The following is a 12,488-nucleotide window of genomic DNA, read 5'->3' on the forward strand; positions in this document are numbered from 1 at the left end:
CTTTTATGGCAGGCTATGGTGGTTAGTTTTCAGACATTTTCACAACTAAGGTGCGGAAATGATACGCTGGCTTCTCTGTATGAACACCTGCTGTGAAGCTTTCTCCAGTCCGACATTCTCTTCTCCAGACAGCCTATTGTAAGCTTTTAGCGTCCATATTCTTCTGAAGCAGGTGCTGTGTTTAGGCCATTTTTGTGTTTCTTATGGTGGGCCAGTGTTGAATTGCAGCCTATTTTGGTGCAACACTTCGCAATAAAATTCTAGATTCCCCACACAGACAATCGCTGCAATGCTTTCCCTGGCCCCGAAAGGCTTTTAGCTGGGGGGCTGGAAACATATATCACTGTATTTTTATTTTATTTCATTATTATTCATTATGTTTGCATGAATGGGGTTATATATATGTATATATATATAAGGCTTTAAATGAAGGCTTTGATTAGTATTGCGTTTACTTTGTCCTACAAAATTATACAATATATGAGGAAATCAGACTTCATTAGCAGAAAAACAGCTGAAGAACACTAAAAATAGACTTTAAAAAGAGCAACAACTTTCTTTACAACACTAAATATTTTAAACAGTTCCATAAACAATAAACAGACCAAAAATGCTCAGTGTTTGGGTATTTAAAGAGACATTTCATGTTCTATTGCACAAGTTTAATATCAATTTACAATATGTTATTATTGAAGCCATTAGAGGCATTACAGTATTAAAATTGGCAACAATTCCCTTCTTTCTCCAGTGAACAAATAAATTAAATTCAGTGTGCATTAAAATGATCCTTCAAGCGGCAGTATTTATATATTTGAATAGGGCTATAAGTTACTTCCTCGTACAGCACCTCTGGTCGTATGCAAAAATGCATACCAGTTTTAATATCCCCTCAGGTGTACTGTATAAACAGATATACCACCCAGCACTAGTCTCTAGTATGAATAATAACGCTGCTTTAGTTCGGTGGAGGAGTGGTCTGGGAAAAACGTCAGGATTTCGGATCTTGCTCATGAATATTCATACATGCCAACATATCAGCTCTGATGGACTAACAGCACTGTCCCGCCCCTCCACTGGTCTAGCTGTGTCACTGCCTGGCTTTATCACTTCCTGTGGGCGGTCGCGAGCTGAGGAAGGTGAGGCCATTTATACTAATTCACTGGTTGGCGTAGACAGTCTTTTTCCTGATCGACACGTTTTTGTGAATATTTTCTTTTACTAGCTACTGTAGACAATGGAGATTGAGAAACAGTTTTATGTGCAGCATCATATACAACTCAGAGAGACCTACTGTATTTCACAAAAAACAAAAAAAAGTGGCTTTTAGCAGAAAGACACCTTTAAGTACGGTTTGATGATTTTACAAGCTGAGATGCTGTGTAAAATGTGGATAAATGTAAATAAAAAAAAGAACACAATAATTCACAAATCTCAAATACCACTGCCTTCCACCCCTGCCCTGCTAATGTTTGCCTTCTCCCATCATACTGGATTTAACTAATCAGCCCTTTATCAAGCCCATTCAGAGTTGCAGTGTGTGGATTAAAGCAGGCAGTATAAGTAGACAACTGTATGGACAAATGGACCAAACTTTATTTCATGTTATCCTTCGAAAAAAAATAAAAATGTTTATCAACATTTCACACAAAATGAAAATACCCAAATTAGTGGATAACTGCATGGCACAGTTAGTGTTACACATTTAAAAAGAAATAAATAGGGCATTTCCCCAATGTATGGACCCAGTAGATGAAATATCAAAAACAATTATAATTTATGAAAAATAAAGTTCAGGGCTTGATGGCGTATATGGATATGCCTGCAAAATTTAAAATTTCACCAACAGGATAGTTTGAAAGGGGTATTTAAAATAATTCAGTTAAAATATACAACACAATTATATAGGATAAAATTATATAGGAGAAAATAGTCAATAAAGAGGTAGAAAATCATAATAGATGAATAAAAATAAAATAAAAAGGGAGGACAATTTACCAAAAATATTAAAATAGTTAAAATATTAAGAGAATATCACAAAATTTCAGTATAACACTACTGCTAAAATCCTCATTTGGGGCTAAATAACAAAAACAAAATGTTCCCAGTTAAAATCACTTTCATTTTCAGCCATTTTCGAAGTACAGACGTGGGGGTTTGGGTCCATTTCAGGGAGACAAAGATTTTGTCAGTTCATCTTTAGAGCTCACTGGGAATGTCTGGGAAATATCTTTGAGGGCCTTACGAAAAAGGAGAGGGGTGGGCCAACGTGGTGGTGTCCTCAGGAGACAACACTGTAGTCTAACTTTTACTTTTTACTTCATGTTTCTCACAAAAAGCACGGCCTTACTTTCCTCCGGCCATGATCTTGAGGTACTGGAGAGCGTTGTGTGCTGCACTGGCTCGTGCTGCATCCTGACTGGGGGCGAAACCATGACACACGGTGATGGGCTGAGTGGACAACTCCACTAGACACTGGTACAGACCGCTGAGACTACGTTCCTCTGAGAATCAAAAACGTACAAAAACACATTCAGTTTAATTGTGCAGTTCTAACAGACCTTACATTTATATTTTAACACAAGTAATGCATCAACTAGAGAGCAGTTAAAATAGTTGTTTCAGCTAATGGGAGCAGGGTATGGTGCTGAGTAGCCTGTGAAAGTTTTGGAATGGACAGTTGTTTGGCAGCCACTTCTTTACACTTTATGTAATAGTTAGCATGGAAAGTCTGTTAACATGAATGAACTGATTCTCTCTGCAGTGGGCGGTTGCAAGCATTTTTTTTTTTTTTTTTTTTTTTTTTTTTAACGAAAATTTACGGGTTGACGTCAGTACTGAGCTTTTTCCTGATTCAGTCATTCTTTATCTATCTATCTTTATCTGTCTTTTTCTTTGTCTATTTTCCTTTATTGGCTAATGCAGGCAATGGGAATAGATGACCAGTGTTAAATACAGCATGCATATACAACTCAAGAGTGACTTACTGTATTTAAAAAAGCACAAGTACTAAATGATTTCTAGCAAAATGACCTTTAAAAGTAATAAGTTACTGTGTTTTTATGGTACTATATTATCATTATGATCATTGGCATACATTGTTCTTAAAATAAAAAAAAATGGCATAGTTGTCTACAAATCTTTAAAGAAACGCATTCGAAATCAGATCCTCTATCTAAGCTATAAATATACACAACATGAGCCTGAAGTCATCCACCTGAAGTACACACAATATTTACCTATATCCAGATAGCTGACGTCAAAGCGCTGCTCTTCAGAGAGGTCGTGAAGCAGAGAGCAGAAGTTGGAGTTGGGAAGGCCTAAAGGATGACTCCTCAGCTGCAGAATCTTCTCCCCAGCTGAATTCCGCAAAGAATCCCACGTACATCCAAAACTCTTACACTTCCCGCCCTCTAACCTGCCACTCATGTGCTGAAACACATGAAGAGAAATCAGATGAGGTGGGATATATTATGCCATAACATGATCATATTTAAAAGTAGAATATGACCACCTCCTCTCACCACGTTGAAGGTGTCCTCTTCTGCCTCCACTTCATGAGTGCTGCGCAGGTCTACAGGCACGTCGTGGATCCGGGCCAGCATCTTGGCTGCTGCATTTCGCTTCGCTAGCTTCTTTGATGTACCGCTGCCTGTGAAATTTAAGCAAACACTTTTATAAACTGGACCATACCAGTACTGAAACTGTAAACCTTCAAAACAACTCAAAACAGAATAGGTTCAGCGTGCAGCAAGCTATTTACGTTTATTTAAGTTCAGTATTTTCATATTAAAAACTTTGGATGATAATGACATGACAAATTTGCCTGGCTCAAGTATTTTATGTATACAATGAAAAATTAACATGGTACTTAAACCATAAAGGAAACACATTTATGTTATGTTTTACCTAATAAATACTTGGTTTTATATATTTTTCAAAATCAGGCAAGAAGCCACTGAATCTGGCATCATGATAACCCTACATCTGATTGTGTACATCAACTGGATTCTGTTTTTTTCTGGATTGTCTCTCCCTGGCTCTGTCTCTGGCTAACTCGCGTTGTCTTTCTCTCAAATGCTCTGTCTGTCCCTCACTCACAACACGTGATTGACACCACTAATATAATTTAATTTAAATGTTAAATTTGGTCAATGTTATGCTGATATAAAACTATTAAAACTGAAATGCCTAATGCAATATGCGAAAAATATTTGTATTTTTTGAATACAATTAAGAAAAACGGTATCGAAAAAAGTATTGTTTGGGTATCAGTCAGTATTGTAAGTATTGTATTGGTACCGAAAATCGGTATTGAAAATTCTTAAACGATATCCAGCCCCAATTAAGGCACAATGTAACAGTACTTTGCTGTAGTGTATGCTACGTTTTAGTATTTTGTCTCTGTTTTACCAATATTAATGAGAAATACATACCAATTTCAACAAATCTCTCCACTCTGCAGGTCATGGTGAACTCTTTGCGGTGTGCAGGCCCAGACTCTTGTGTGACGGTGTATTCGGGTAAACGCCAGCCTTTCTGCACCACCAGCTCCTATAAAAAGTAGTGAAGATTCATAAATACCTCAATTTAGACCAACATTTATTGTATTAAACTTATAGAATTAAGAGACGCTGCTATTCTGAAGTTCTTTACATAAAAATCCATTAATCCCTCACCTGCAGAGCACCGACTGGATTACACTCAGCTTGCTGGCTGGAACTGGAAGACTTTATCTCTGACTGGGAGCTGTGGAACCAGTCAATGCAGTCAATAAATAGCACAAGACACAATGCCCAAGTATGTATTTTAACCAAGATTGTGCTCATTTAAAAAAAAAAAGGTTTTATTCGGACTACCAGCACAAAACTGATTTCTGGCATACCTAGATTGTATCCAGATTGATATTTAACAGCCTGGGTAGCAAGACAACACATAACGCTACATTTGGAGGTGGTTTGAAATGTGATTACAATTCGATGTGACAAACAGTGACCTGATTAAATCCAGAGTTACTAATGCCAAACTCCTCATCAAAGAGTGCAATCTGATTACTTGCAAATAACAGTGTGGACAGTCATATTTTAACTGATCTGATGTGCCTATTACAATCTCCACATAACCTTAGAGATAATATCGAGGATTAGGCTGAATATGAAGATCAAAAAACATATCAGGTAGCTCAGACAACATTACACATTAAGGTTAACTGGCAACTAGTATAGTTCTTACCCATCTCCGTCCAAGGACATGTCTATTCCAACAAACCCATCTCCCTCCATGCCGTTCTCCCCTAACCCTCCCAGCATCCCTCCTTTCAGCATCTTCAGCGCGGCTTCTGCAGCCTTGTGTTTAGCAGCCTTCTTGCTGGGGCCCTGGCCCGTGCAGCTGATTTCTCCCACAGACACGCGGAAGGTGAAATTGGGCTGGTGGGCCTGGCCCTCGGCCTTCAGCAGGTCGTACACTGGTGTCTTGCCTATCCGCGTTCCATATTCCTGCAGCAGACTGATGGGTGTCTTTCCGGGGTTCACAGCCAGCATTTGCTCAATACTAAGAACAGAAAAAGAGTGTCAGGGGTGATCTTGAGCTTGCTAATGGTGTAAAAATAGCTAATAATGTATTTGGGCAACACTATGCCCCAATCACTAGTAGATACACAAATATGTTTTACCATGATAGGACAAACAAAAGTCATCTACAAATGCTGACCAAAGGCAACAAGAATGTAAGAAAAATACAGAAAAAAACAGCCAGATATACTTTAACATACTAGTGTCCCTCATTCAATTAGAATATAATTGAAAAGTTACTTTAAATTACTAATTCAGTTCAAAATTAGAAATTCATATTATATAGATGTATTACATGGAGTGATCTATATTAAGCGATTATTTCTTTTATTGTTGATGCACTAGCAGATGACATGGCTCTCCAAACCATCAGTAAATTTTACATTTCATTTGGAAATCAAGGGACCAGAGTCTGGAGGAGGAGTGGAGACACATAAATGCCAAGATGCTTCAGCTGGTGTTGATCCACAGTGTTATACCAAGTTCAAAGTCAGTGCAGTGTTTTCTCCGAAAATCTTACAGCACGTCATGCTTCCCTCTGCTGACGGCTTTTATGGAGATGCAGATTTCATTTTTCAGCAGGACTTGGCACACTGCCCACACTGCTAAAAGTACCAATTGGTCTTCGTCTGTCATTTTTTGGGTTATAATTGGCTGTAAGCCTCATTGAATTGAGAGTAGATATGCATTGTACTATTATATTAAAAATAGCATAAATTAATACATAAAAGATAAGGTTTGGTATGGAATGGCGTAAGAACAAAAAGATGGTTTGTTGCCTGAGGGCAACATCATGCCATACACTAGAGGGTTAAGAGTTTGTTTCACTCAGGCAAATAATAAAAGTGAGTTCAGGTTGTTTAAGACACACAAAAAGATTAATTTTATAAACTGAATTAGAAAAAATGGAAGAAAAAAAAAACACATGAAAACATAAAAACGTGAGTAAGCGCATGCCCAGTGGCGGTGTTCTGTCGAATTATGCTACTCATCGGTACGTGTTTCGTAAAGACACTGCGCATGCGCTGACCCACACTTATTGATTATTTAATGATTTCTTTTAACAATAAAACTATATTTTGTGCATTAAACAACTTGGACTCACTGTCATTGCACAAAATAGTAAATGGAAATTAATAAAAAAATATAAGTACAACAATTATTATCCAAAAAATATACAAAAGCAGTTTGTAAAGACCTCTCATTGCCATAACTTTACCTTGACACAGTGATTCATGCTATCCAAACTATCCATACATCTAATGTTACTGGGACTTCTGCTGGTAACATGCTCTAATATGCTACTTACTGTTGTATTTTTTTTTACAGTTAAATATAACTACACTATGGTAGTACGGTTTGACAAGGTAGAACACTGGTTAAGAAGCACAAATCTATGGGTAGCACAACTCTGACACAACACCCAGCGTGTCTAGCCACTATTCTACCCTGAAAACAGACAATTATCAAATGCTATCACCACATGGTATGAGCTCTACTATGCACAACACTAATCTTAAACCCTGGCTAATAATGTATCTGAATATAATGCAGTAAATCAGGAGCAGAGGCCTGGGTTATAATGCTAGCTCAGCGTGTGCTAACCAGCCCAGCACTGAAGCAGAAGCAGCTCACCTGGTACACCCAGAGTTTCTCTTACTAGCCGGGCTTTTCTCGTCATTCATTCCCCAACAACAGATAGAAATCCCACGCGTTTAAGAGTGCAGAAACCCCCCAAAGTAAACGAGCCCCCCTTGATATCATTAGCTAGCAGTTTTCATGGCAGGGAAACCTGTGACACGAAAGGGCAACCCCTACTCCAGCGGTCCCACATGATCACACAGCCACAGCAGCGCTCATATCGCAGTGAAGCAGCGCGCCACAGGCCAGGGTGTCCTGCCGAGGTACGCTACCCATAAATATGTGCTTCGTAACGGCACTGCGCATGCGCCGACCCACATTTTTAAAAATGTTGTGATGTTATTTTATGATAATGCCACGATATTTTATCTGTTATAAAACTGTAAATTGCAATTTAATAAAAAATAATGGCAAAAATATTTTTTGTAAAACTGTAAAATAATAATGAAAAAATACGATTTCTAATCATCTATATGACCATAACTTTACCTGATTCAGAAATTTAGCCTGTCCGAATATTCTACATAGACTTCTGACAGGATTATTTTCTCATTTTCTGTTTTTTTGTATTTTTGCCTTTAAATATACACCAGAAACACTAGGGTAGCACGGTTTGACAAGGTAGCACAATTTGTCATAACACCGGGAGTAAAACTGATGCAGCGTTACATACATATATATATGCAATGGACGCTGCTTTTACTGCTCTATCGACACGTTTATAAGCGAGCTAATTTGACTAGATAAGTAGATAACGTCGAGTTTTTGTGTCGTATTTAAAAACCTTTACACATTTAATATCACATTACTGAATATTACGCTATCGGCCAAAGCGCCTATGTTTGAAAACAGTTTGCAACTTCCAGTAATTTTAGTATGGAATGCACCATGCGAGCGATGCCCACCAATAGCGCCACTTTTCAAAATAAAAGTTACAAGTTTAAAACAATAAAATATTAAATATATATATAAATATATATATATATATATATATATATATATATATATATATATATATATATATATATATATATATATATATATTAGTTTTAAACCCTAATACAAAAACAAAAATATATATATCGTTTGACAGGGTTAATTAAAAATACAGACTAGTTAAAGTGAAATATGTACACTGTTCCTCAATTAAAAAGTGAAGGATTTGGCCACAATATAAAAGCAGCAGATAAAAATGAAAATTATATTTTGATGAAAATATTTATTTTTTGTTAGTTGAGTAGTCCCAAACAGGGCGTATTACTCTATACCAACTCAACATCTTCACAACTTTACAACTGATGCTTTTGAAACACATTAAGAGGGCAAGAAAATCAAGTAATTATCTCTTAAGTTCAGCACAGCTGTTAACTGAAAGCCATTTCAGGTGACTGAGAAAATGAAAAGATGTGCAAAATTGTCATCTAAACAAGACCCACTAAACAAAGAGACGTTGAAACGACGTCTTTTCTAGGTCATTTTTGCACGTCCAATTTTGGTCTCCTGAAGGTGCAGACTGTGACGCCAGACGACGTCTTTTTTCTGACGTCTTCTGCACGTCCAGTATTGACGTCCCCCAGACCTCCGGATAAGGGCTAATTCTAGTTTAAATTAAGTCGTTGTGGACGTCTTTTCTACGTGAAATTTACATGTATATGTTTTTATAGACCAACTATTTTGAGGCTCCCTGCATAACTGTAGTGCCATTTCAGACGGTGGCAACTGTTCCATTGTTCCAGCTTCAGCAGATAACTGGAAACGCATACAAAGCTAAGCCAAACAATTACTGGAACAGGTTCACAACCTTCTGGAACTAGTTATGCACGTTAGTTATACACAATATGCTTTACAAATAAATTGCATTTCAACCCTCTCACTTTTTCCAAAACATGTCAACCTGCAAAGAACCAGTAAAAGCAAGGGATAAATTAATTACCCCCATCTTACCACTGTTGATTTTAAATTGACCCTTTCTGTTTGGGGAAACATTAATATAATAATAAACATAATGAGTAAATCTCATTTGGGGTTAATGCCTTTATTTTACATCAACATAACATACACCTTAGATTCACACCATAACAATTTCACTAAACATTTACCTTCCCTTAAAACTATTACAGCTTTACATTACACCTTCCCTAAACAATATTATACCTTCCCTCAACACTATTGCACCTTTACATTTCACCAGGTGTCTCAAAGTACCGGCCCACGCGGTTTCATACGGCCCCTCACGGGTTAACAAAATAAACATACATCTGGCCCGCAATTCAATTTAATTATTTATGCTTTATTATGTTCGTTTTCATATTTTATCTTAACTTGTATTTTGGTGTGTGTGTGTGTGTGTGTGTGTGTTTTTTTTTTTTGCTTACGCTGCGTTGCCTGCTTTAGTAGTCTTCAGTAGCCTTCAACAGTCTAACCTTGCAGACCTTGTGTCCACTAAACTCCGTAGTTATAAACATCCTGAGGTTAGCAGCGCGCTAACTGACCTGTTTATAATGTAATCTGAGCAGTGCCTCCGTGACGCTGCTCTAAACTGCTGCTGTTAGCTGCTTGGGCTGAAAGATGAACTGTAGAGAGCTGTATTATCCGGTTAGTGGGGTTATTTTATTTCATACACAGAAGAACTTAAAAAATTTCAAAACGCTCCAGACTGCCTCAGCTGAGTCCTGTAGCCCGTGGCTGGGCTGTAGCTCTGACTAAGCAAAGACTGCGGGCTTGTGGTGCTGCAGCTGCAGCTCCGACTAGTGGTTGGATGAGGAACTGCTAAATCTGAGGAAATGCTAAATCTGTCACAGCTCACAATTTTTGATTTTATATTTATTAAGCCTTATTTCAGTATCAAACGTTTTGATCAAAGTTAATATAACTTGTACTTGATGTAATTTCTATTCACTTGAATAGTTTGGTTCTTGATTGATGGAGTTTTTGGATTTCATAACATGACAAATTAAAAGGATTTATGTTAATAGAGCAACAAGCAAACATTTTTCCATGCAACTGTAATATTTGATTGAATAAATAGTATATTGAGAGTTATTTAACATTAAGGAGTAATTACATTCATTTTATATTACATCTGGTTACATTTTCTCATATTTATAAGTTACATCTGGCCCTCAGAGGACAGCCAATATGTCAATGTGGCCCTCGGCAAAAATGAGTTTGAGACCCCTGCATTACACCTTCCCTTAACAATATTATACCTTCCCTTAACACTATTACACCTTCCCTCAACACTATTACACCTTTCCACTACACCTTCCCTTAACACCATTACAACTTTACATTACACCTTCCCTTAACATCATTATACTTTCATTAAGATTCTAGGTCCTGAGAGACAGCGGTGTGTCCTCCACGTCTTTGTGGTGCATGTTTGAGATGCTCCGAAGTATGAAGTCCTCGGTGGCTGTCCCGTCACATTTCATGACTCCATCTGCACAAGTAGAAAAAGACAAATTAGAAATCTCAGAAAATGTTGAAGATGGCCATTTATTTTTGTCCCACAACAAACTATTTTAAATTGCCTTATTTATGTAATATTCACATAAACTTACTTCTTCACACTATGGCTTAGCTAACGCTAAGCTAACGGCGGGAATACACATTTAACACCTGACGAGAATTATCGTGCCGTTTTAATTCTCACACATCATTCATATTAAGCTATTTTAATTAATTTTTTTCCCACAACAAACTATTTTAAATTGCCTTATTTATGTAATATTAACAAACTTACTTCTTCATGCTATGGCTTAGCTAACGCTAAGCTAAAGGCGGGAATACACATTTAACACCTGACCAGAATTATCGTGCTGTTTTAATTCTCACACATCATATTAAGCTATTTTAATAAATGTTTTCCCACAACAAACTATTTTAAATTGCCTTATTTATGTAATATTCACATAAACTTACTTCTTCACACTATGGCTTAGCTAACGCTAAGCTAACGGCGGGAATACACATTTAACACCTGACGAGAATTATTGTGCCGTTTTAATTCTCACACATCATATTAAGCTATTTTAATAATTTTTTTCCCACAACAAACTATTTTAAATAGCCTTATTTATGTAATATTCACATAAACTTACTTCTTCATGCTATGGCTTAGCTAACGCTAAGCTAACGCTAAGCTAAAGGCGGGAATACACATTTAACACCTGACCAGAATTATCGTGCCGTTTTAATTCTCACACATCATATTAAGCTATTTTAATAAATGTTTTCCCACAACAAACTATTTTAAATTGCCTTATTTATGTAATATTAACATAAACTTACTTCTTCAGGCTATTCAAAATGCACTTGATATTGCCCCCAGTTGCCTAGGTTAATTGTGGGTGCCACAAACTTATATAACTTAACGCTAGCTTAGCGAATTTAGCCAAAGACGGTTCTTTGATTTAGCTTAGATTGGCTTATCAGCCTAGCTCTGGTTAGTGCATTGACTTAATGACCGGACAATGCTTCTACGTTAAAGCTTCGGTTACAGTAAATATTATTGGCAATACGGTCGTTCTCAAAAGTAATTCCAATTCCATTTTAACTATGGCCACTGTTTAGCTATCGTTAGCTAGCTAGCTAGTTAGCTAACTGCCTGGGAAGAGAGGCAACGCCAGCAGGTTCAGATGATTTAAGACCACAGAGCTAAAACAACTAACACTACAAATACATTAACTTATACATATCGTCTTACCTTATAGCTTGGCAGCTGAGTCCGGTCTGGAGCGGAGCTGAGCTGAGCGAGCTGAACTGAATGAGCTGAGCTGAGCTGAGCTACTGCAGCAGCCAAAAAATGTTGAGCGTGTTTTGCCTCGGCATATCAGAGTGGAGTTTATGATGACGTGCGGTCTCAGCAAATCAGAGTGGCGTTGACTGGTTGAAATCAACTTAACAATTTTCACATAAATTGCATTTCCAAATAAAAATAAAAACATACGTAAATAAATACCTACATTCGTTAATTAATTAAATAGATAAAAAATATAATACTCAAATAAATAATTAGAAATAAATGATGCTTAATCATAAATAATCTATATTCATAGTGATTAACAATATTGATAACAACAATTTTGACATACATTTAAAAATAAATATATTCTTAAATAATGTTAATTTCCTGCACCTGTATTAGACGTCCCCATGACGTCCAAAAAAGTGACCTAGTCCGACGTTCAAATGTTTAACTGCATATTGACGTCCAAGTGGGGTCATAGTTAGACGTCCAAATAGCGGACCTAGTTTGCACGTCGTGTAGACGTACAG

At 37.0% G+C, this 12,488-nt stretch overlaps 1 protein-coding gene across 1 annotated transcript; it reads right to left on the minus strand.

The window, feature by feature from the left end:
- Positions 1 to 1,571: 1,571 nt before the first annotated feature.
- On the minus strand, positions 1,572 to 7,459 carry tarbp2 (TAR (HIV) RNA binding protein 2). The gene is made up of 7 exons (XM_007253373.4): positions 7,203 to 7,459; positions 5,230 to 5,547; positions 4,677 to 4,746; positions 4,434 to 4,551; positions 3,522 to 3,649; positions 3,237 to 3,429; positions 1,572 to 2,501 (listed from the first exon to the last, which is right to left on the minus strand). Exons 1-7 carry the CDS (start codon positions 7,250 to 7,252, stop codon positions 2,344 to 2,346), a joined length of 1,035 nt encoding a protein of 344 aa, XP_007253435.3. The 5' UTR covers positions 7,253 to 7,459; the 3' UTR covers positions 1,572 to 2,343.
- Between the last annotated feature and the right edge of the window lie 5,029 nt (positions 7,460 to 12,488).

The sequence above is a fragment of the Astyanax mexicanus genome, chromosome 5 (genome assembly GCF_023375975.1).
Source record: "Astyanax mexicanus isolate ESR-SI-001 chromosome 5, AstMex3_surface, whole genome shotgun sequence".
NCBI lineage: Eukaryota > Metazoa > Chordata > Actinopteri > Characiformes > Acestrorhamphidae > Astyanax > Astyanax mexicanus.